Below are 25,876 nucleotides of genomic sequence, written 5' to 3' on the forward strand. Positions count from 1 at the left end.
CAGGCAGCATAGGAGTCATTCACCCCTGCATTCATTCACTTACTCATGCACCCAATCCTTGTTGACCACTACTATGTATCAGGCACTATTCTAATCCCTGAAACTAGAGCAGTAAACAAGACAGGTGAAAATCCTTGCTCCCGGGAATTTATACTCTATTTATAGAGAGACAAATTATAAACAAGATAATTAAATAAATGTATGGTGTATGTAGTAGGAAACATAGCTAGGAAATGTGTGTTTGTGCATTGGTCAGGGAGGGGGCCAGGCAAGGGAGATGATGTTTGACTGAAAATGTGAAAATGTGAAAAAAGGGAGTGAACCACATAGACATCTAGGTGAAAGGCTTGTCAGGCAGTGGAAACAGTAAGTACAAAGGTCCTGAGAGGAGAGTGTGGCTGCTGTGTTTGAGGAATGGTAAGGGGCCAGTGAGGTTGGAGTCTGGCGGGGGAGTGAGGGCATTGAGACCAGGGGGTAAGGAGGGGAGCAATTGTCTAGAGGTTTTCAGGCTGTTCTGAGGGCTCTGGTTTTTACTCTTCGTGCGAAATGAAGGGATTGGGGTTTTGTGAGTAGAGGAGCAAGAGGATCTGAAATAATTAACATGGTCACTCAGGCTTCTCTGTTAGAAGAGGCCACAAGGACAGGGCTGGAAGTGGGGAGACCTAGCAGAAGTGCAGGGCAACAACCCAGGACATGGGTGATGATGGTTCAATGCCCGTGGGAACAGTGGAGGTGGTGAGAAGAGGTTGGCTTCCGGGTATATATTGAAATGGAACCAATATCGTTTGCTGATGGAGTAGATAAGAGATGAATGGAGAAAGCACAGTTAAGGCGGTTAATAGGTTTTTGACCTGAGCAAGTGGGAAAATGGAATTAATGTCAACTGAGATGGGGGAAAATGAACAGGAACAGGTTTTATGGGGGAAGATCAGAAGTTCAGTTTTGGGCACTTGAAGTTTGAGATGTCCTATCAAGTTGGCAGTTAGACATTCTGCCCTGGAGTTGAGTGAGAAAGTCTGGACTGGCCTGTAGATGGTATTTCATGCCATGTGATTGATGAGATCACTAAGGAGTAGAGAAAGAAGAGAAGCGAAGGGAAGAGAAGAGCAAAGCACCAACGGCTCAGTCTGGGCTTTTTGCGTGAAGAGGTCAGTGTCGAAGGAAGAACCAGCAGAGCAGACCTAGAAGGAACAAGAATGGTAGGAGGAAAACCCAGGTAGGGCCTTGGAAGCCAAGTAAGAAAGCATATCAAGGTGTAGGAAGGGGCAATGTAGAGACTATGAGTGACCTTACTAAGGGCTGCTGTGGAGAGCTGGGGTGAGGGCTTGAGAAAGAGTTGGAAGAGAGAATGCGAGTTATAAAGAACTATTATACGAGAAATAATGAACATTCATTAAGTGCTAAGAGCCAGTCACATTGTAATGTTTTACATGCTTTATCATTTCATTTCCACAATGGTTCTTTGATTCTGCCCATTTCACAGCTGAGGAGCCTGATGACTTGGGAGTTAATTTTAGCCCTAGACCAAGGTCATTCACCCTTGCTGGGTCTCAGTTTTAAAGTCTGTAAAACATACACGCTAAATTAGACCACTTTCATTTCGAAAGTTCTTTGACTGCCAGCTCTTGCACATCATCTGACCTGCTGTGTAGTTACACCTCCTGTGAGGAGGCAGTGTGGTCTTGGGAATTAAGCATATTGGCTCTGGAATCTAATTAACTGAATTTGAATGTCAGCCCTGCTATGTAACTGGTTGTTGAGTTTAAGTTCTTTAACATCTCTAATCCTTAGTCTCTTTAGCTCCAAAATCGGGAAAACATCCCATCCCCTTTGTCTTTTCCAGGGCCTTCAAGATTAAAGAGTCTTGCTGCTGCCTTTGTCATGTGACAGTGTTGGAGATGCTCAGCAGCAGGTCACAGTGGGGTTGGGGGGCCATTGTGGGAAGCATCATCAGACAGACTTGCTCAGCCAGTACCCAGCTCCAGCTCAGTGGCTCTAACGAAGCAGGAAGTTTAGAGATGTGCTGCCTCTCAGGATTATCATTTCCTTCTAAATATACATGGAGGGAAAAAGAGGGAGGGGGAGAGAGAGAGAGAGGTGAAGACTTGAAATGATGGCAGAACCGATTATGGTAGACTAATTCCCCAGGCTTCACAGGGCATAAGGCACAGCCCTGTGATAGTGCCCGGCCTCCCCCAGCTAGGGGCGTTTCCTGAACTGCTGAAGCCGTCCCCTATCCCTAGTGTCCTACTGCTCCAACATCTGCCACTTGGTTCATCCCTCTGAACTTGGTTTGGGGCGTGAGCCCACTGCTCTTGTCATTTTTGACTGAAGACAACAAGGAAGGTGTCTTCTTTGCTTCCTTGGAATGTTTACAAACCCACATTATTTGATGAAAGCCACAGTCCCCAGAGAGAGAGGCGCAAGAAGCAAGTGGGGCAAGGCACAGAGGGTAACGTGTTAGCATTATCTGTTTCTTTTATGTGGATATTTCTTTTAGGTACTGGTCTTTAGAGCACTCTGTGAGAGGATCTCTTACATTCTGCTGCTATTTAAACTGGAGAAAGCTTAGGAGTCTCCCTCCATTCAGTCAGAGACTCACAGACTTAGGCTGCTTCAAGCTAGAGGAGTCCTTGGGACTTTTACCTGGCAGCTGTGTGACAGTCACCTGAGGGGCTTTTAATACTATTAATTTCCAGTTGTCCCCCAACTCCTGAAGGGTCTGATTCAGGAAGACCAGAATGGAACCCCACCAACTGTATTTTCTAAAAGGTTGACTCTGATGCCAGCAGGTTTGGGAACCACTGGTTTAATTTTCCCCTCTTTGTGGTATAGATCAGAAAACTGAGTTTTAGCAAGACAAGTTGCTTGTCCTGGTCCTGTTTTCAGTACTTCATTTCTGAAGGACATTTGGGGGCCTGACATTGACTCTTTCTAGACTTGAGAAGTTCACAGTCTTCTTTGCTTTAAACCCTGAGCTCTTAGACGCCTTAAGTAAATGTTTGGTTCTTAGGTTTGCCCTAAGAGAAATGTAATGAATACATTGACTCACCCAGCAGTGAGATGCAAGGTTAAAAAGAAACTGTGACCATGACATCTCCTAAGAACCAGCTATTGAGAAGAGTTCAGTAGACACAAATGATTACTCTTACATAACAAATACATGAACCTATTTTCTAGGACAAACACAACTTATTAATTTCTCACCATCCAGGGTTGTATTCCACTTACTAAGAAACAAAGCATGCGCGCGTCGTTGTCTTACCCAGCATTTCACTACTACACACGGCCCCACTGTCCTTTCTTCAAGCAAGAGGAGAGTGTGTGCAATGGCCGTTTTATACCCCTGTATTGCTGTAGCCGACACTGAGGGTTTACAGAGACCTTAGTTATATAGTACTTGCTTTGTCAGGTTACCATTCAAAACATGTCCACCATCTGCAGAGGCGTGAGGTTTTTTATTAAGACATTTTTACTTTTTTCCCTGTTTGTTGTAATGGGATTTGTAGAACGGTCAAGAGCATCCCCTCTGTAGCCTACCTCTGCCACCTGCAATCGTTGACCTTGTTCCTTCTCCCCTCTGTTCCTTAGATTTCTCACCTGTAAAACAGGTATGATGATATCACCTGCTGAGGAGTAAATACATGTCAAGCACGTAAAACAAGTGCCTAGCACATAGTGAGCATTCTGTGTTCACTGTGGTGAATCTCATTATTTTTATAATTAGGCTTGTGTCTAGTTGTAACACCATAATCATGAATAGGTAATCAGTGTTTCAGAATGAAGAGGCACGTAAGTGCCTGAATAGCGTTAGTTCCATCAGCAACCATTTAAACCTTTCAAAGATTTTCTCACTGCACAGGCTATCACATATCCCAGCGCATTTGAACTCCTTTCCTGCATGCCCTGTATACCTTATCCCTTTGAATGGAGCTTGAGAATCACACAGGTGAAAGTAATCGTAGCTTGCACCATATTTAATGCCTGGATGCCTGTTCAAAGACCGTGGTAGGGCATTTTTCAGATTATTTTTAGCTGGTGAAGCCAGCACAAGAATTGATATTAGGAATCATATTGGTTCTGTGATTGAAAGTCAATCTTTCAATAATAACAACAGTAAAAAAGACAACAAAGGATAACAACAAAAACAAGAAAAAAAAGAAAAATGAAAGTAGACCTTTCAAATGTCTGAATCATGGAGACACATGAGGGCGCTGTAACCTCCTGGCAGTAGAGGGACTCTCACCCTGGAGACCGTTTTCTTTGGGAAAGCACAGTGGAGTTCCTGGACCCCTTGCCTGGTACTGCCATTCTGGGCTGGTCTCTGATAGCACAGGGACTCTGGCTCAGTGACGGCTCCTATTGTTTATTCAAAGTTCTCCACAGGGGAGAATGATCATAATAACCAGTGCCATTATTATTTGTTGGTTTTGGCTTTGTAGCCACTTTGCAGGGCAGCTCAGGAGGAGTCGCGTGAGAGCTGTCCCATGTGGCCGTCTCCTTGGGCTGCACCAAGTCTGGGATGTATGATGGCTGTCATGGGCAGAGTGACTTTTATGGTTACTGCGCCAGGGAGGCAGAGCTAATGAAAGTTGGCCCTCTGGGCAAGCTGCCGGGGGTACTGTCAAACCAGCACGCCCTGAGCGTGGCTGTGAACAAGCCTAGCAGGAGAAGGGCACCCTGCCATGCCTGCTGGGTCTCACAACCCATCACTGCGCTGCCACCTCCAACCCTTTCCAGCAATTCCTGAAACAAGGGTAGCAGCCATGCTATTTCAAAGACGAGTTTTAAAAAAGAGATTTGTAAAACTAGTGGAAGCAGTAGTCATTTTAATAGAATGCGGTTGGGTCTCCTTAGGGTCAGCCTGCTGGAAATCACATTTTTCTGTTAGGAGCTGGGAGAAGAAGTTACAGCATGTTCATCTGTAACAAGCACCAATGGGTTTTACCTTGAATTTAATTTTCCTCATCTTGATGTAATTGAGGTCCTATGGTCTAATTATTTCTCCTCATTCTACTAACTTTGAGTCCCATTATTATGCCATTAGGTCACTAAATCATTTCGGCTGAAATGGAAGATGTAAAATACTCCTTCCAAAGGACTAAATTTGGAAGTCCTTAGAGCCACATTCAATCTATTCGTTCAGTTTGTATTTTATTTTTATACTTGGGAGAGAGGAGAAACTCTGCAGTAGTTTAGTGAGGTTTTTGTTTGTTTGTTTTGTTTGTAATGCACAAATTGAACATCTAGCTGGCTACAGAGAGAAAACGCGGGCAACCCTATGTGCACCCGTGTAGACGCTGCCTCCGTAGAACTGCTTTAAGGAAGTCTTTAGGGTCAAGGAGGGGGGAGAGAAGGGGTAGGAGCCCCAGTTACAGCTGAATGCATTTCCCTCAGAGCTAGCTCCGGCTTCATTCCCTGGGTGACGGCGACTGTAACTTGGTTTCCAGCTGTAGATGGGGGCAGGGCTCAGCAGGGTTTTTTGACCTGTGTGTTGTTCCTGTAGTGGGCAGGTGCCTGGGGCTTCCCCCTTGGTCCTTTTCCTTCTTTTTGGAAGAAGAAGCAGGAGTCAGGTCAGTGGGAGGAGGGAGAGAGAAAGGGCAGTTAGCTCGGGGGGCTGGTGTGGTGTGTTGTATCTGAATGACGGATTCCAAGTTTCTCTGGGGAGCTGAGTGTCAGCGTAATTGCCCTAAGGAAGGACACAGCTGGGGAGGGCGATGGCAAGCAGAAGGAGTAGCAGCCACAGCTGTCATCTCTGAGGGACCCTGGGGTGCGTCTTAGCCTCTCGGAGGCTGTTTGCTCATCTCTAATATCCGTGGTCCCTCCTGGCTCTCATATTCTGTGTGTTCCCAAATTCAGAACATTATGTTACAGGGGAAGGAACAGAAAGCTGCATTCACATAAACTTCTCTAAGGCACTAGGGCCATGGCAATTGCTTTTACAATGGCGTACACTGATTAAGCGGTGCTTGCTATGTGCCAGGCACTGGGCTCAGCATTTCCCACACACAGTTATTTTTCGTAGCACCTCTGTGAAATGAGGCTTGAAGAGGTTAATGACTTGGCCAGTCCCCACAAGCAGTAACTGACCTGGGGTCAAGCCCCCATTGTTCCTCCCTCTGCCTCAGGATGGTGCACATCACCTGCTTTTCTTCATAGCCCTTAGAACAAAGTGTCTGTTTGTCTTTCTATTTGCTAAGTGCACAGCTGTCTCATCAAGTAGGCTGTGGACTCTTTACGGGCCTGAGTGTGTGTCTTAAGTCATCGCTGCAACTTCAGCCCCTGCACAGGAGCCTGGCACAAGGCCATAGCCTGGGCATTCAGTGGTATTTGTTGATTGAACAAATGAGTAAGTTGAAGAAAAAGGCCACAGAACAGAAAGAAATATCCTAAAGAGGCATGTACTCACCTTGAGATGTTAAAGAGAGAACATATTTCGGATAGCTTTTTGTAGCCTGTTGGATGTAACACCATTGCCTATTTCATTGAATTGGCTCCTTAACAGGCCCTGGGTGCAGGTCATGTATGTAGGGCCTCAGTCATGCCCATAGGATGCCAGCGTCTAACACCTATGGGACAGGAAGCAGTCCCCTCTGTCAGTTGTGGGATCCTTCAGTCAGATGTCTTCTCCCCCTTCTCTTTCAGTGCTCTTGTATGTGAGGAAGGAGACTGACGATGTGTTTGATGCTTTGATGTTGAAATCTCCCACGGTGAAAGGCCTTATGGAGGCGGTAAGCAGTGAATCCGTTTCATCCTCCAGGAAATTTGCTGATATTCTTAGCTGGAATCTCGTTATTAAAATGCAGCCATTGAGATGGCTCCAGAATGAGCTTTATTTTAAAAAAAAGAAAAAGAAAATGCTGAGATTTGTAGAGGCACTGATTTCTATACTGTTATGACTTGTTAGCCCTTTCAGAAGAAGGAATCTTTGAAAAACTGCTGGTCCTGTCCTTTTGAGGCTAATCAGAGTAAGAGGCCATGGAGGAAGGTTAAACTTTTTCATTTATCTCTTTATACGAAACCAATTAGTTATGTTTAATATCTACATGTATACAGATCAAGAATAATTAAGATGTCTTGTGAGCTGTGATAGTGTAATCCACAATAAAAATGTGACTTCTTTGGAATAAGAAAAAATAATACTGTAGCATTACAGCGATCTGAATCAAGGTTCTGGAGTCTCTCCCTTCGCACCCCAACAAGGGCTCAGAGAAAGTTATTTCACTATTATTAGCCTCTTTCCATTAGAGAATGACTGATATGACTCCACCTTTAATGTGATTCCTAACTCCTTGTATTTGTTTTCTGGCTGCTAAAACAAATACCAGGCGATGGGTTGCCTTAAACAATGGGACTTTATTGGTTCACGGTTTTGAGGCTAGAAGAAGACCAGAATCCAAGCATCATCATGGTGATGCTTTATCTCTGAAAGCTGTGGCATTCTAAGTTGGCTGCTGGGGCTCCTTGGTCCTTGGCTCTTCTGTCACATGGCAGCATCTTCCCCTTTCTCTTTCGGGTTCCGTTGATGTCCAGTTTCTTGCTTTTCTCTGTGGCCTTCTCTGTAAGGCTCCAACAACAGGAGTCAGACCCATCCTGCCTCATTTGGTTCACACCGCAACTGAAGTAACCTCTTCAGAAAGTCCAGAAAGAATGGATTAAGATTAAAAACATGTTTTTAATTGCTCCAAACCAGAACATTTCCCACATCCTTTTCCTATATGACTATGTTAGAAAAGATCCAAGGTTTTTTATAAGATGGAGACAACGGGACTTGCAGTTACAATGCAAATTTGTTTGTTGGTTTGGAAAACTGCTACTTTGGAACAGCATCCAAGATTATGAGGTGAAACATTGAAATGCATAAGATATTTCCTATAAATGAAATCATATAATATATGGATTTTGTGACTGGTTTCGTTCACTTAGCATAATGTTTCTGAGGTTCATTAATGTTGTAGCGTTTATCAGAACTTCATTCCTTCTTTGGCTAATATTCCTTTGTATAGATATATTGGTGGACATTTGGGTTTTTACAACCTTTTGGCTATCGTGAATAGTGCTGCTATACGTATTCATGTGCATGTTTTTGTTTGAACACTTGCTTTCAATTATTTTGGGTCTATACCTAGGAGTGGTATTGTTAAGTCAGATACAAAAGGCCAAATATTGTATGATTATATTTACAAAATCCCAAACATTCCAAATAAATAAATCCATAGAGTCAGAAAACAGAATGGTGGTTGCTAGGGGCTGGCAAAGGGGGAGCAACTGCCTAATGGTATGGGGTTTTCTTTTGAGGTGATGAAAATGTTCAAGAACTTGATAGAGGTGGTAGTTGCCCAATATTGCGAATGTACTTAATATCATTGAATTGTACACTTTAAAATGGCTAAAATGATGGATTTTATACTATGTAAAAAATATTCATTGTCCCTCTGAAATTTCCCCGGAGTGTTACCGATACAGGGTTCTGGCTGCGTGCCCTGGTCAGCATGGTTATCAAGTCCAGCACGCCTGAGCAGGGGCATCAGGAGCACGCTCTAACATGATGGAAGGCTTGGTAGCCTTCTCTGTCCTACCACATATTTCACTGGAATGGAGTCTGTTTTTTCTGAATCTGCCTTATATAAATTTGAAAAGCAAAATCAGACATGAAAATAATAAAAACTGTTATATGACCTAGATCTCTTCAGGTGAATTGGGATTTTAAAAATGCCTGAAAATTGCCAAAAGATAAAAGCTGGAGAAGCCCATCAAATATTCAGAGCTCTCTGTGGTCCTTTGGCAACTTCATCCCTCAAACTGTTCTTTAAGACCATATAACTGAAATGGACACCAGGACAGTGGTGAACGTGAGAAACTCAGGGGTGATGGTTTACAGTATTTACAATGCATGTTCCCAGACCTGTGCCAGGGATTCTGAATCTCCTGAACTGGGGTGAAGGGCCAGAGGCAAGACAGAGGCCAGGAACCTATATTTTGAACACGCTTCCCAGATCGATCAGACTTGCTGTAAGAACCACTGATCTAGACCAATTCCAAAATGATTCATTGTCCTGCAATTCTGCCTGTCTCCTTGGTGTCTTCTCTTTCCCCTCCTTGACATCTGGCCTCTTCTAAAACATTTTGCATTTGTTTACAGTCTGACCCACCTGTGATCTTGCTGGAACACAGTGGAGTTAAATGTCACCTTCACTCACACCCAAACAGCAGCCCAACAACCCCTGCCCACCACAAGTCAGGCTTTTGATCCATAGGAGAAGCTCATTATACCTGCCTGGCTTTGGTTAGCTGGGGTGGGGATGGGGGCAGATCGTGCATGGTATCCTGTGACCTTGTAAACTGCAGAGAAGTCAGCTTCCCTAGGTTAGCTCTGGTCAGCTTCCTTAGGGCAGTTCTGCCTTCATCTCCCCTTTATTAAGTCTGGAAAGGAAAAGTTTATGGAAACACCAACTAGAGCTGTCTTCTTGCTTCCTAAGTTGTTCCAATGGGGAAACGGCAAGAGGATCTCCTTCAGGACCCACAGGTAATGTGTTCGGGTGGCGACTCCAAACGAATGACCCCAGCATCTCCTGTAATTTGTGGGCAGCCAGTAAGGACAGTGGGTCTGTGTAGTGAGGACTTGGGCACACTGAAGGGCGAAGGCAGAACTTAAGTGAATTCTGTGTCCTGCTCACTGGGATGGAGCCTGAGTTTATCTGGGTGTGGTAGGAAAGGGCTCCCTCAGGGACGTAGGCTCTTCAAGGACCAGACCTTTATCAGTGTACAGCGTTGCTACCACACACACGTATAGAGGCAGGGCAGCTCGCGCCATGTAGGACCCTGTAGCATGGGTCAGCATATGGCCTTGCGCACAGAAAACCTGTGCTCAAATCCTGACAGTGTCTTTTACTACCTGGAAAATTACCTAACCTCTCTGAGTTCCAGCGGCTTCCTACTTAAAATGGATATAATAATAGTACCTACCACATGGGTGGTTGTGAGGATTAAATGAGACAATTTATATATAAATCTCTGCATGGTTCCTGGGATACACTACGTACCAAATAAAGGTACTTTTCCACAGATTTTGGACTTCTCAAAGACTTGGCTTCCTACAGACATTGCCCAAAAGGTGGAACATTTTTTTGGCTTGTGGTCTCATCCCAGTAGTTTGAAGTTTCAGAGAGGAGTGGAACTGTGGAAATGGTGCAGATGACTAGGTCTGAAACACTGGGATTGGTGTGGGGATTCATCTCCGGAGAAATGGCCTTTGTGCTCCATAGCTCCAGACCCCACTTTTGAGCAAAGTCTCAAAATAAGAAGGCAATATGACCCTGGCCTCCATATTTTGTCTTGACTCTCCTGCCCTCTGCCCTGAGATGACTTACTTCCTTGTCTGTTTGCTTGTTGTTTTTGTTCATTATTTGCATATTGTTTTTGCTTGTTGTCTACTCGTTTATTCTCTAGGAAGCACTAGGAACTGAACCTGGGGCCTCCCATGTGGGAGGCAGGCACCAACTACCCAAGCCACATCCGATCCCTGCTCATTTGTTTTTGCTCATTGTCTGCTTTTTTTTTTTTTTAAAGATTTATTTATTTATTTATTTATTTATTTATTTATTTATTTATTTATTTCTCTCCCTTTCCCCACCCCGGTTGTCTGTTCTCTGTGTCTATTTGCTGCGTCTTCTTTGTCCACTTCTGTTGTTGTCAGCAGCACGGGAATCTGTGTTTCTTTTTGTTGCATCATCTTGTTGTGTCAGCTCTCCATGTGGGTGGCACCATTCATGGGCAGGCTGCACTTCCTTTTGTGCTGGGTGGCTCTCCTTATGGGGCGCACTCCTTGCATGTGGGGCTCCCCTACGCGGGGAACACCCTTGCATGGCATGGCACTCCTTGCGCACATCAGCATTGTGCATGGGCCAGCTCCATACGGGTCAAGGAGGCCCGGGGTTTGAACTGCAGACCTCCCATGTGGTAGACGGATGCCCTAACCACTGAGCCAAGTCTGCCGCCCTCATTGTCTGTTTTTTGTTTGCTCGTTGTCTTGCTCATTGTTTTTTGCTCTTTGTCTGCTTGTTGATTTTGCTTGTTGTCTGCTTGCTGTTTTTGCTCAAAGTCTGCTCATTGTTTGTCTTCTCTATGAGGCACTGGGAACCAAACTGGGGACCTTCCATGTGGGAGGCATTCACTCAACTGCTTGAGCCACATCTCCATATTTTAACTTTTAATTTCAAAATAATCATGTGTGGGATTTTATATATTTTTTAAAACTAAAAGTGACAAACTTATAGAGAGATATTGGTCGGTGAATTTGAAAAAGGAAAATTCCTAATTTGAAAGAAATCTTGTTTAATCAAGAGATACTGTAGTTTGACCCCAAGCCATCATTTTGAACTCTGTTACTGATTGAAAGCCGCTTTCATAAAAACAAACATAATCACCCATCCACCATGGACCGACCATGTCCTGGGGGTGTAGGGTGTTGCTTTTCTTTTGAGGTCCATTGGAATCCCTTGTGGGTACTTTTAAATGATGCCATCCCAGAACCTCACTGCTGACCTTCAGAATCAGACTCTTTGGAGGTCCAGGAATCAGGTTTGGTACAGAGCTCCCTGTTGACCGTTCAGCCCACTGAAGGTGGAGAAGCACTCTCTGGTGTATCCTTCAACTGGGAACTGGTTCTGGGGTGTGATTCTTCCTTAGTTCCTAAGTGCATCTTCACTTAGAATGGGAATAAGCCCTGTCCCTATACACTTTCAGAGCCAAGTCCCTGTGAGAGTAATTTTCTTCAGAGGGGGTGGTCCTGTGGGCTACTTCATGTACACAGCCCTACCCCTGCAAATGTGGGGAACCTGCAGGTCTTGGCTACCTCCTTCATCCACATAATTGGGAAGGCCAAATGCCGTCGCTTTTGAGGAAGAAGCTCACGGTCTGCCAGGGTCAGCAGACCTCAGAGCTCCAAATGTGAAGGTGTGCCTTGCTGAAAGTCTATGTTTGTGTCTTGCAATAAATTTTGAAATAGAAACACCTGCTCCATATCAATATTCACTTGTTTTGCTCTGTTCCTCAATTAGTCATTGAAAGGCTAGCAGCGCTTTGACTTTCTCATCTGTACAAATGGAGCCATTGAAATCATTAAATGAGTTATCACATGGGAAACGTGGGGCACATGGCAAGGCTCGTAGATATAAATTGAGGAGATGATGGCAGTGAAGCTGATGATGATGAAGCTGCTTCCACAACAGGAAGATGTGGATTGCTTTCCAACAGAGAAGCTTCTCTTTCTCCTTCTGTTAGACACCAAATTCCCTACCCTCAGCCAGGCATTATTTGGATGCACAAGAAAATTGGTACTGAAGATTACAAAAAGATTTTTTTTGTTTGTTGTTAATTCCTGGCAATCAGAAGTGCATTGCTGATTTGTCATGCAAACAGAATAGAACAGTGTTGCCACCCTTCCTTCAGAGGAGAACTGAGGTTTGAGCCAGATGATGCCACATCAAGCAGAGCCTTTGAACAGTTTGGAGCCAGTGTTCCTCCAGCCCACACAGTTTCCGAGGACTCTGGAGTTAGGTGACAAAATAGAGTGGAGTAGGTCTGATATCTAGAAATTGGGGTGCTTTTATTCTGAGCAGACATTCCACTCTCCCTTAGAGATCATATGATTGAGTTTGCCTTAATTGGGGATCTCTGTGTAGGTCCCACCTCATGTGCAGGTATTGCAGGGACTGTTGGCCATGAACTTAGATTGGGGTTCCAGTCTTGCCTGTGTAGTTTAGAGTATATCATCCTCAAAAAAACCTTTAGTTTTTTTCTCTGCAAAGTATGGAAAATGCCTACCTCGAAGAATATATATATATATATATATATACACACACATATATTTACTTTCTACCACACCTTTGAACTCCGTTTTCTTACAGAGAACTCATGACCACCACTAAGAGGAATGGAATCATTGTTTGATCTCTGCCAAGCTGGGTTGCTTTCCTATAGGGCAGAATGGATCATTCTTCCTGTTTCTCGATGCTCCTTAACCTCCCAGATCTTTATTACACTCACCAGAAAGTCATTAATCAATATAGATATAGACACCTCGGTAGTAAAAATGTTCTCCATCTACCAGATGTTACTGAATGTTTGCATACTTTTTGTCACTTGGATGAAATTGACCTTTTCTCTTCTCATCTTCATATTCATGTTTATTGAGTCATGTATGTAATTTTGATGATTCACCTTTGCTTCCTTATTGTTATAAGGTTTTTTTTGTTTTTTAATTTAAAAAAATTTATCCCCCCTCTCTCCCAGATGGTCCTCTTATCTGTCTGTTTATTGTTTGCTCACCTTCCCCAGGAGACACCACAAATCGAACTCAGGACCTCCCATATGGGAGGCAAGTGCCCAACAGCCTGCATCACATCTACTCCCTGCAGGCTGTGGTGTCCACTGGCCTGTGGCATCTGCTCATGTAGGTGTCTGCTTGTTGTGATGGGCTGCAGCACCTAACTCACTGTTGGTTTGCAGCAGGTATGACATCTGCTTGTCTTCTTTAGGAGGCACCAGAACCCGAACCTGGGACCTCCCACATGGTAGGCAGACATCCAACTGGATGAGCCACATCTACTTCCTTAAAATGAGGTTTTAAACCTTATTAGACTGAAGACAAATAATTTGGTGATGTGATGGTGGGACATGGTTTGTCAAAGGTCTTTTTCTTGGCATTTCATAGTGATTTTGCCCATTAACCCTGTAAATAAAGGAACTCTGGCTACTGTGGCCTTCTTGGTAGTCCTTGAACGCACCAAACCTGCTCGTACCTCAGGGCCTTTGTATTTACTTCTCCCTCTGCCAGGAGTGCTCTTCCTCCACATCCACAAGGCAGTCTCTCCTCACTTCCTTCAGGTCTTTGGAACCCAAAGGGCCTTCCAGATGGGCCTTCCCCAACCATCTACATAGATAGGATCTCCATCACTCTCTATCTCCTTCCCCTGCTTTGTTTTACTTCATAGCACTATTATATTCAACATCTTTAATATCTGTTAAGCATTTATTGTTCTCTTCCCCAATAGAATGTAAGGCTCATGAGGGGAGGAGTTTTGTCACTTGAAGGCTGTGTACCTCAGGGCCTTGAGCTTAAAACTCAAGATGACTGGCGTGAGCATCTGCTGTAGATATACTTCCATACTCAATGCTGTGGGTAGGCCAGTTTTACAGGCACTGCATGTGATATACTCTAAACTACAAAACAGGCATCTTCACAATATCCTTGTGATCTTGACAGCATAAATACCATCATCACCATTTTACTGATTTGGAAACTGAGGCCCAAGGTTGAAAAGCTCTGTGGAGTAGCAGAGCAGATTAGGTTTCAGTTCTTTTGAGTTCCATCCCACCCCTTGAGCAACTTAAGTTAATTGGAGAGATGTCCACACATGAAGCTACTTAAAAAAGAAGAAATAGCTCATAGCAACTAAAGGAAAGAAGATGAGGCAATCATAAGCCACCAGGGACTTAGTAGTGTGTGTAATGGTTGGTCACACACAGTCAGACAGCAGCCTGGGTTCACATCCTGGCCCTGTCACTTACAAGCAGTGTGACCTTGGGCAAGTTACTCTACCACTCTATATTCTAGTTTCATCATTTCTGAAATGAAAAGAATAATATCTATCAAATATAGAGTTGGTGTGGGGATTAAATAAGTTAGTATGCATGGAACTTAGAGTAGCACATGTTAATGTATTTATGTATAGCCACTTATCATGGCTATAACTGGGTGGGATTAGGATGTCAGATTGGTATCATTCACAGCCAAAGGGCCTAGAGAAAGGGATGAGGATGTTCATTCAAGGAGGCTAGCCGATGCATATAAGAAAAAGTTGTTCATGGCCTCAGCAGCATCACCTCTAGCCACCTGAGTCACCTGAGTAGCTCATGGATAGAGATGAAGTTCATCCTCCCTGATGCTCTTGACCGATCAGATGCAGCTCCCTAGGAAGTGTTTGTAAGGAAGAGTCCCTGATTTCTAGATGCACTTCTTAAAGCCCACCCAGAACAGTTTATAACTCCAAAGGAAAGTAGACTTCCAGAGCAAGCAGTTCCATTGGATGCCTCTAGAGAAGACAGACAGTCCTACATTGGTTAAATCCCGTGGGAATCCTCAAGCTCTGCCTAACATACTCCTAAGGTTTCCAGGCAGAGAGAACTTTCCACTAAGGAAAAGTAAAGAAAATTACAGACCCTCAGACAACAACAGCATATTGATGAGCCATAACCCTGAGCTAGGATCCTCTTGGGTGTCAAAGAAGTCTTTTTATTTTTTTAAGATCTATTTATTTATTTATTTCTCTCCCCTTCCCCTCCCCACCCCAGTTGTCTGTTCTCTGTGTCTTTTTGCTGCATCTTCTTTGTCCACTTCTGTTGTTGTCAGAATGGGAATCTGTGTTTCTCTTTGTTGTGTCATCTTGTTGTGTCAGCTCCCCACGAGTGCAGCACCATTCCTGGGCAGGCTGCACTTTCCTTCACGCTGGGTGGTTCTCCTTACGGGGCGCACTCCTTGTGCGTGGGGCTCCCACTACGCAGGGGACACCCCTGTGTGGCAGGGCACTCCTTGAGCGCATCAGCACTGCGCATGGGCCAGCTCCACATGGGTCAAGGAGGCCTGGGGTTTGAACCGCGGACCTCCCATGTGGTAGACGGATGCCCTAACTGCTGGGCCAAGTCCGCCGCCCCAAAGAAGTCTTTAGGTCTTTAAAAATATTAATAATTTTAAAAATAATAAAATTTATGCCCTTTTCAGAGAACTCGAAAAGTTCAAAGGGAAAAAATCAAGCACCCCAATCCCTCCATTCTGATATTTGTTTTCCTTGCATAGAAGGGAGGGCTGTGTGTGATCTCACCCAGCATCTCGGCAGAAGGAATCCTGTAACCCTGGACAGATGGCTAGCTTCCTCCACATAACATCCTGCACAGGTTCACTTCTTTCCAGGGTTCTGAATGTGGCAAAGCACACCTCCCTGCCTGGCACAGCGCGAGAGGCTACCATCTGGGTGTGACATGTTATCAAGCTGCCTTTGCGTTTGCAGGTTGCACTGAGGCTGGGCTTTGGCTTGTTTCAGCTTTGCCCTTGCTCCTGGGTAATGGAAGGGGTCCAGTGCTGGATGACTCTCCTTCCTCACTGTCTCAACATAGCCCTGTTTTCTTTAAGAATTCAGAATCTGAAACCAGACTGCCAGGTTCTTACTTCCGTATCCTGGTTCTGCTGCTTACTAGCTGAGAGACCCTGGGCAAGTTATTTAATGCCCCTGAGCCTCAGTCTCAGTCTGTGTAATGGGGCTCCTAATAGTAACTACCGCGTGTACTGATGTGAGGATTTAGTAAGTTAATAGCTGCAGAGCCCTCAGAACAGTACCTTGCACTCAATGAATGCTAGTTACTGATGCCGATGCTGCTACTCCCAGAAGATCCAAGTAGAAAATGAAATTGTGCAAGTTTTATGACTCTTGTCTAATTCTGACTCTCATCAATTGATTTGTGAACCAGGGTATGTTCATTTGTGCTTTGGGGAGCTGAGAGTCATGCCCCTGAAAAGAGAAGACCCAAGAATCAGATTCACCTCTCTTTTTCTAAGAGGAAGTAACAACAGATGTGGGTCTGTTTTGTTTTGTTTTTTTAAAGATTTATTTATTTTATATTTCTCTCCCCCCGCCCCCACCCCCGTTGTCTGTTCTCTGTATCCATTTGCTACATGTTCTTCTTTTTGTCCGCTTCTGCTGTTGTCAGCGGCACGGGAATCTGTGTTTCTTTTTTTGTTGAGTCATCTTTTTTTTTTTTTTTAAAAGATTTATTTATTTATTTAATTCTACCCCCTCCCCCGGTTGTCTGTTCTGTGTCTATTTGCTGCGTCTTGTTTCTTTGTCCGCTTCTGTTGTCGTCAGCGGCACGGGAAGTGTGTGCGGCGCCATTCCTGGGCAGGCTGCACTTTCTTTCGCGCTGGGCAGCTTTCCTTACGGGGCACACTCCTTGCGCGTGGGGCTCCCCTACGCAGGGGACACCCCTGCGTGGCAGGGCACTCCTTGCGCGCATCAGCACTGCGCATGGGCCAGCTCCACACGGAGCAAGGAGGCCCGGGGTTTGAACCACGGACCTCCCATGTGGTAGACGGATGCCCTAACCACTGGGCCAAGTCCGTTTCCCCATTTGCTGCATCAGTTCTCAGTGTGTGTGGTGCCATTCCTGGGCAGGCTGCACTTTCTTTCATGCTGGGCGGCTCTCCTTATGGGGCGCACTCGTTGTGCGTGGGGCTCCCCTATGCAGGGGACACCCCTGCGTGGCATGGCACTCCTTGCGCACATCAGCATTGCGCAAGGGCCAGCTCCACACCGGTCAAGGAGGCCTGGGGTTTGAACCGCGGACCTCCCATGTGGTAGACAGACGCCCTACCCACTGGGCCAAGTCTGCTTCCCTGTGGGTCTGTTGATGTTAAGCAGAAAAAGGCTTCCAGAAAAAGTTCTTATTTTATTTCTACTTTTGGTTTTATTCCCCACCCCCAGCTTGTTAAAAAAAGTCACAATTGATGATAACCAAAGTTCAAAAATCCAGCTCTTGTAGGTCAAACAAGTTCAGAATGATCCTTAATTAGGTACAAATAACATAATTCCATGACCTCCAAGTAGAAAACAAGCACTTGCCTACAGAAAAGAATCCTTATCAGAAGTTTTTACCTTTTCATGCTATGGATGTCTTTTGCAGTCTGGTAAAATCTGTGGACCCTTTTCAGAATACTGTTTTTAAATGTATGAAATAAAATACATAGGATTACAAAGGAACCCAATTACATTGATATGCATTCATCAAAGTAATAAAAAGCGCATTTGTAAATAGGAGTACATATGCTTGTTTTTGCATTAAATATGATCTACTGGTGACCACCGTAATTTTGAAGTGTGATAAGTGTAATTGATATTTTGAGATATCTGCAGTAAATCTAAAATGCCATGAAAATACCTGTGATTTCTACTGGTAAGAAAGACACAGGTACTGTAAATATTAATGAATCTTCTTAATAGAAGAAAACACTAAATTCCTGTTCAAGATATAAAGCTGCATATTTTCCCAATCCCAGTTCATGCACTCACTCTTCAGGCATCTGTTGACCTCAGCTTGTGAGTCTTGGTTTGGACCAAGTTGAGGAAATGTCATCCCCAGAAATAATGCTGATGTAGATTGTTCCTCAAGCATTTTCTTCTTGTACCGGCTCTGTTAACTGAGCATGCTGTAGAGTCCCAGGCAGTGGGAAGGGGGCGAGCTCACTCCTGGGTCACACCTGGAATTGGCCACACTTAGATCCTCCTCCTTTCATCACTTCAGCAAGGCTTTAGGGTGCCAAGCCAGCTAATCTTGACATTCCCTCTCTTATTTTGCATGTTCGAGTATAGAACCCAGGTGACATGGCAAATAGTGTGGGTGCTAAGTAGGGGAAAAAAAGAGAAGGAAGTATAAATTCTTCCAATGGGAGATTGTGTTGAGCTTTGGGGAGAGATGACAAAGCTGTGCCAACCCTACATTATCAGAGAAGCTCACGAGATATGGAAATAGAATGAAGATGATCAAAGAAATTTGATAGAAATTTTTTTTTAAGATTTCTTTTTATTTATTTCTCTCCTCCCCCCTCCCCCGCCTCGTTCCCCCTGTTGTCTGCTCTCTGTGTCCATTCACTGTGTGTTCCTCTGCATCTGCTTGTATTCTCATTTCATGGCTCCAGGATCTGGGACCTTGCGGAGTGGGAGAGAGGCAATTAACTCTCCTGTACCACCTCATCTCCCTGTTCTGCTATGTCTTCTTTGTTTCTCTCCTCTGTCTCTTGTTGCGTCATCTTGCTGTGCCAGCTCTCCACATTGGCCAGCACTCCTGCACGGGGCAGCTTTGCTGCCCCAGGCAGCATTCCCTTGCAGGACAGCACTCCTGTGCAGGGCCACAGTCCTGCGTGGGCTGGCATTCCACGTGGCTCGGCTCACTGTGTGGGCCAGCTTGTCCTCACCAGGAGGCCCTGGGCATCACCCTGGACCTCCTATGTGGTAGATGGGCGCCCAATTGGTTGAGCCACGACCATTTCCTGAAATTTGATAGAAATTTGATAGGGTTTATTTTGACAGCTATAACATGGCATGCTCCCAAATGGTTGTTAAAAGAATTTGAGTTTCTGAGGAGAGATAATGAACTGCTATATTGCCAAAGGTATGTAGGAATATTTCCAAGTATGTAGATAATATTAAATCAAGTATATTGATTATATTTTTCAACTGTTCTTTTTATCTACTACATTTATCCAATTCTAAAAGAGTTTATGGAAGTCTCCACTGCAACTATATATTCTTTTATCAACTTTTCTCTACATCTGTAATAATAATGTTTGCTTAAGTGCTATTTTGTGAATGCATAAAGTTTTATAATTGCTATGCTTTTTTCATAAATTATGCTCTAAATTATTACGTAACACTCTTATCAACCTTAAATTTTATCTTGTCTAATATTAATTTTATCACTCCTTTTAAAAACTTTTTATTTTTATTTTTATTTTTGCATTTGTTATAGTCACAAGGAGGTGCATTTTTGAGATGATTATTGACCAATTGTATTTTTCCCTTTAATTGCTTCTTCATTTTGTGTGTTTTTTGTCTTGTACTTTTGTGACTTGTGTTTTTTTTCTTATCCTTTTGTGGTTTCATCTTTCACATGTAAATCTTTGATCTGCCTCAAATTTGTTTTGGTGTGAAGAGTGGTGAAGGCATCCAGCCTAACTTCTAATTTTTTCCCTCTAATCCAATATCATGAATGGAGTTCATCTTTTTCTGGCTGATTTATTTTATTTTATTTTTTTTTAAGATTTATTTATTTATTTAACACCCCCCCCCCCCCGGTTGTCCGTTCTCTGTGTCTTTTTGCTGCGTCTTGTTTCTTTATCCGCTTCTGTTGTCCTCAGCGGCATGGGAAGTGTGTGCGGCGCCATTCCTGGGCAGGCTGCACTTTCTTTCGCGCTGGGTAGCTCTCCTTATGGGGCGCACTCCTTGCGCGTGGGGCTCCCCTACGCGGGGGACACCCCTTCGTGGCAGGGCACTCCTTTGCGCGCATCAGCACTGCGCATGGTTGGCTGATTTTAAATGCTGCTGTTATCATAGACCAGATTCCCATGTGGCTAACTCTTCTGTTGAAAGATTTAAGGTTTGTCTGAAGGCCGAGCCTCTCAATGAGGCACTTTGAGTAACTAATGCATGAATGAAAAGCACTGGCGTCAGAAGAGGCTCCAAGAGAGTGAAATTAGAATGTGATGTCTTTCTTGCTTCACTTGGTCTCTCCTGCCACACCCACCAGCCTTTCTGTTTTTGCTGTTACAGATATCTGAGAAATATGGGCTTCCAGTGGAGAAGATTGCAAAACTTTATAAGAAAAGCAAAAAAGGGTAAGAAAGAACTGAACTTAAATTTACTTCTAAATCACTTGTCTACATAAAAAAAAAAGATGGTGACTGCCTTTTTCAGTTGTCATCCACCTTTAATATGTAGAAGTTATGTGTCATGCTTCCAAAGAATTGCAGAACAACATGGAAGTGCAGTGCATTTTGAAAGTCTTCCATGAGGGAGGGAGGAAGGATGTGCCTTGGCATGATGTCTGCAGATATGCCCTATTCCAAGGACAGGATTAGCAGATGGAATAAAGGGGTCTGGAGGAAGTGAGGACAGAGAGGAGAATGGCAAAACCATCCCTCTGCAGAGAGTGAGGTTTATAGGAAAGCATGTAACTGCTCTTGGGGTTGATTTCAGGGTGGCACCATAAGAATAAAAAGGGCACAGGGTATAATTATTAATAAGGTAATTATTAACAAAATAATCTTAAATGATCTTTGGGCCTTCTTATTCTCTGGGTTCTGGGCCACTTGGTAAGTGCTTTATATGCACCACTCTATTTACTTCTCTCCACTCTATGAGGTATTAGTAGATTCTACTATTATCTCTAATTTACTCATGAGGAAACTCACCTAGAGGAAGGGTAAACATTTTGTAGTAGAAGAACCAGATGAGAGCCCAGGTCTGTCCTCCACAGAGCTTAGCACCCCCATCTGCTATCTGCCACCTTCAGGTCCCTTTTAGGACCTCCTGTGAATAAGGTTCTGAGAGTAGCAGCTACAAGAGCTAGATTTAGTGCCAGGAGAGGGTCTCTGTTGAGTTAGCTTCTAGAGCAATTTTCCAACAAAACAAAACAAAATGGGTCCTTAAACTCTTCTCTGGGCTTCTTTCATAAAGGAAACTGATTATTCAGGATGCTTAGGTTTTCTGAGTAATGGAGTCTCTCCGTTGAAGCCCTTTCCTCTTCAGCCTTGTTGGAAAGCTTGCTAAAATGCTTATTACAATTTCTTTTCAAGGTCAACGCAGTAGGCGAGGTGTATTCTTTTGTGGTGAGACCTGAACAGTATCTCAGGGTCTCACCACTGAGCAGAAGTCTTAGTGCAGGCATGTATACCAATAATGCTAACATTGCACTTTCATTGAGTGCTGTCAGACCCTGTGTGAAAATCTTTACTCCTACCAACAACCCTAAAAAGAAGGGCTTTATCCTTATTTTCTGCAGAAGAATAAACTGGCTCTTACAGGCTAAACCTGCCCACAGATACATAGCTATAAAATGATAGTCATTTTCACACCAGAATCTGTCTGACTTCAAATAATGGGATTGTGTTCAAGGCGTTATAAATCACTGAATAGACCCTAGGAATTTTGTTTGTTAAGGAAAACAAACAAAAAACAACAACGCTGACAGTAGAGTTAGCCAAGGAGCCAAGGAGTAGGTAACATGGTAAAGTAAGAGATTCAGAGTGAAGCAAAACTAGTTCCAAAACCTAGCCCAGCCAGATGTCGGCTGAATGAGCTTGGGTAAACGATGTAACCTCTTGGAGCTCAGTTTTCTCACTTGCAAAAAACGGTGATAACACCTCTCTTCAAGGTTGCTATGAAGATGAAATATACGGTCTCTACACACCTATGTTTTCAACAAAGGGTATCTGCAGTTATGGGGCTTCCCCCTAAGAATGGAGCACTTTTAAAAAGTGCATTTTCAAGAGGCAATACAGTTTAAGGTAAAGAGTTAGGGAGCCTGAGTAGTTAGGTCATGGCTCTGTTACTAACTCTTTGGGATTTCGGGCTTGGCTAATGTGTCGAGGCCCCAGGTTGCTAATCTGTAAAGCAGGGAGGTTGGGCTGAATGATTGCTGGAGCCCTGTGAAATAAGGAGTCATGGGGTTAGTTCTGAGAAATTGGGCTTTGCTGTTAGTCTCTCCGCTTTCCTCAAAATGTTATCTGAGGGAAAAAATAAATAGAATGAGTGTTTTCCTTGCCTGCCTTGTCTCCTTTCTCCTCCACCTCTCCCAGCCTCTGCTGCAAAAGCGTGGCAGAGCTCCACCAGCCTGCAGCCTGCCGTGAGCACTGATGCACACTGTTCATGGCAGTCTTTGCTTTTTGCCCCCCACCCCCACATGACAGCATCTTGGTGAACATGGACGACAACATCATCGAGCACTATTCCAACGAGGATACCTTCATCCTCAACATGGAGAGCATGATGGAAGGCTTCAAGATCACACTCATGGAAATCTGAGCCCCAGGCCCGGCATCCCCTCGGCAGGAGCTCTGGTTCCACCATCCCTGGGAGAGACAGAGGCCCTGCCCCGGACCCGCAGACCCATCTCACCCATCTCTCAACTGCTGTTACAAGACTGCGCTGGGGAACGAGGCAAGGAATGCAGCCTCTTTATTGTCAGTGTATTTGGCCCACCCATCATGGGACTGCCCGTGGAGCTGAAGCCCGAGCCCCTCAGAAAGGTGCCTTGGGCCCATTGGATCCTTATTTATTGTCCGCCTTTTCCCAGAGCCTGAGGTCCAGGCCCACCTGGACTCTGCAGGTTGCCGCTGGCTCCAAGTGAGGTCATCCAGAGCCCTCCCCTGCAAAGGAAATGCAGCCAGTTCATCCCAAGGAGCCTGAAAAGTTGCATTACTTGTTTCTCCCATCTCTTGTTTCTCATATCTCTTGAGTGGCTGGACAAAACAAGCTGCTTCTTGGGGCAGGAGTCACAGGTGGGGTGAGAGGTAGATGCCTCCTTTACCAGCAAAACCCTTCGCTTGCTCTGGGGATGTGCATCTTGCTAAATACCTCCAGGGGTACCCAGCAAGTGGCCGCCAGGACTTGCACAGGAAGACAGTCAGCTGCAGTGTAATTAGTAAGTAACAAAGAATGTATGCCTGACTCTTATGTACATAATGTTTATAATATTGCAATAATATATTTGACCTATGGTATGTGGGCATGTTTACTGCCACCGTCCTAGGGGAGGCACATACCTTGAGACTGCTCTCCCTTTCTACAAGAGGTTTCAGCCTCGGCTGTGTTCAGGAAGCACACAGGGCTAGGGAAGTGGCCTTTGGGGTGTCGGGTGACTGTGGCAGGTGCCAAGACAGACTTTCCAGGAGGTACCCCCTGGGACTCATCCCTGTCCCCGGAGAGAGCCCCCTTTCTTCCTCCATGACCACGGCTTGCCCTCAAGGCCACCTGATGCACCTCTTGGCGATGTGCTGTGCTTGACCTTTGCTCTGAGCTATCTCGTGGGAAAGGTCATGCTGTCTGAGGGCCTGGCTCCTCCTCCAGCTTTGGCACTGGCCACTGCCTGAGCCTTCCGGAGAGACTTGGAAATTTTGCCATCAGGGCCCTGCTGCTGGGGCCTCCTGGAGGACTCCTTGGCAATGGTGAGAATCCTGGACGCCACGTGGTGCCTCACAGTTTACAAGTACGTTCTTCATCTCAAGTGGCCCCTTCAGCCCAACTGCAGCACTGAGAGTGGTGCCAGTGGCTCAGCTCTGAACCCGCGGGCTTCGGCTTCCTCCTGGGCTGCTCCTGCCAGAGGCGTCCAAGAGGGAGGGATTAGCTGCCTCTGCCCCTGGGCGCTGGATGCCGAGTGGGTGAGAATGGCCCAGGGGCCCCGGCTCTTTTGGAACCAGCCTCAGGAGGTGGACTGGGAGAAAGGGCCTGATATACCCTTTCTGTGCCCCAGGAGATGGAGAGAAGAAACGCTTCCTGGAACAAACATGTGAAATCATGAACTGTGTGGGCCTCTGTTCTCTTTGAGAGGACAGGTCGGTGGTCTAGGGGTTCGTGTTTACCCTTGAGGGCTAAAGCACTGGCTTGTGGGTAGCCTGGCACATCCCCCTGCGCGGGGCCTCGGATCTGGGGCAGGTTCTAGGTGAGGGTCCAAATTTGTTTGCAAAGCACTTTGATGTCTTAGCTGGAGGCCTCCTCTCTCAGGGGTCCCTGCCCCCTCCACCTCTTCTGCCCCTAAGGCCCAGAGCAGGATGGACAGGCTGCTGCAGCCCGGCTGCTTCTCCTTGACGTGCAGAGGAAATTAGTGGAGAGGAGAGCAATTGCTGTGCCCTGAAAGGTCTCTGAGTAGTGGCAGGGCCTCCTTTCAGTGCGTCCTCTGGGCATGCCACCCGTCCCTGTGCTTCCTGGAATCAGCTCTGCTCCAGTCTGTCCCTCCTCCTCTGCTCTGTGACTGCACGCCCTGGACTGGCAGCTCAGGCTCCATCCTGCATCCCACTGGGGCTTTGCTCTAAGATGGGTAAATTCAGTGTTGGAAATACATGCTGTACTATGCACTTCCCACACTCCTTCAGGTAGAAATGGTGGCAAATACGGTTGACACACGTGGTGGCAGGTAAGATTGGGCTGGGGCTCCAGAGGAGGGGAGCACATACAAAACTTCGGGTAGCCTGACATGCGCTCCCAACTCTTCTCTTCCTAGCCTCTTTGGAAAATGGAAAATGGTTTGCTGGGCCTGCCCTAAAGCAGAGGATAAATCTGAGGTGCTTTTGCATTTGGCCTAAGTCCCTGAGCAGTCACTGTGATGGCCATTGCCAGCTCAAAGCATGGAAGGCCAGTGCCACCAGAGGGAGATGCTGCGTGAAACCTCTCTCCAGGCCCACCCTGTCTTTACCACACCCTTCCGCATCCTCGGAGCTCCCGTGGCTTACCTCTCATGTGCCCTTCGCTGTGTGTTAGCAGAGCTTTGACAAATCCTCTCGTGCAGCATTTCTTGAGCAAAAAGACTCCAGAAAGATAGGAAAACCTGCCTTCTCTTTCTGTTTTGTCCCTTAAACTAGTCACACGTAAATAAACTTTCTTGTAGCCGTGAAAAGTGAGGGACATATGAAGCAGGTGTTTTTCTTACATATCTCCAGATTGTTTAGACGTTACAGGTGTTTGGAAATTGAGACTCACTGAAAAAGGCAGTTGGATATCACCTTGGAATTGGCTTCTAAAAGGGGAAGGCATGTTCCAGCCCAGAAACTTTAGAAGCGTGAAGTAAGTTCCTTCTTATTTAAAACTCTAAAAATGCAACAGAAATAGAGGGTTTGTGCCAAATTCTATGAATGGCCCTTTCTTAAAGACAAGCAAGGGAGATTGATATATGTACAATTTGCTGTCGCATTAAAACAAAAAATGGTAAATGTAACTTAATAGTTTTGTAAATGGGAGAGGGGGAATCTATAAATACAGTTATTTTATTTTTTGTACATTTTTAAGAAGAAAAAATAAATATTCATAACATTAAAGTAAACAAAGGCCTGGTGCTTTGGGCGAGGAGGCGTTGGGGCTCATTGCCTGATGGGGAGCAGCCTCTGCTGTGAGTGGGAACATTCTGGTCTTGCCTGGGCACCTTTGGTCCTGGGCTTGAAGAGAGATGGCATTTCCTTTTAAGGTTGCTTTGTTGTGCTCCCACCCCAAGGTTACATGAGATGGGGCTGAGGAAATCCAGAGGCTGTCAGCATGTCCTTTCATCCTCACAGGGTGGTCGT

At 45.1% G+C, this 25,876-nt stretch overlaps 1 protein-coding gene across 10 annotated transcripts in view; it reads left to right on the plus strand.

The window, feature by feature from the left end:
- The window catches only part of GRHL2 (grainyhead like transcription factor 2), a 162,651-nt gene extending 137,009 nt beyond the window's left edge, over nt 1–25,642 (plus strand). For all 10 annotated transcript variants that reach the window (XM_004476413.5, XM_004476414.5, XM_023584067.3 and 7 more), the window contains 3 exons: nt 6,646–6,731; nt 20,376–20,440; nt 22,514–25,642. In XM_004476413.5, the coding sequence (XP_004476470.1) occupies nt 6,646–6,731; nt 20,376–20,440; nt 22,514–22,628 (266 nt within the window). In that variant the 3' untranslated portion in view covers nt 22,629–25,642. The remainder of the gene's footprint in view (nt 1–6,645; nt 6,732–20,375; nt 20,441–22,513) is intronic.
- Nucleotides 25,643–25,876: the final 234 nt, after the last annotated feature.

This window comes from Dasypus novemcinctus, chromosome 14, assembly GCF_030445035.2.
Source record: "Dasypus novemcinctus isolate mDasNov1 chromosome 14, mDasNov1.1.hap2, whole genome shotgun sequence".
In the NCBI taxonomy this organism is placed as follows: Eukaryota; Metazoa; Chordata; class Mammalia; order Cingulata; family Dasypodidae; genus Dasypus; species Dasypus novemcinctus.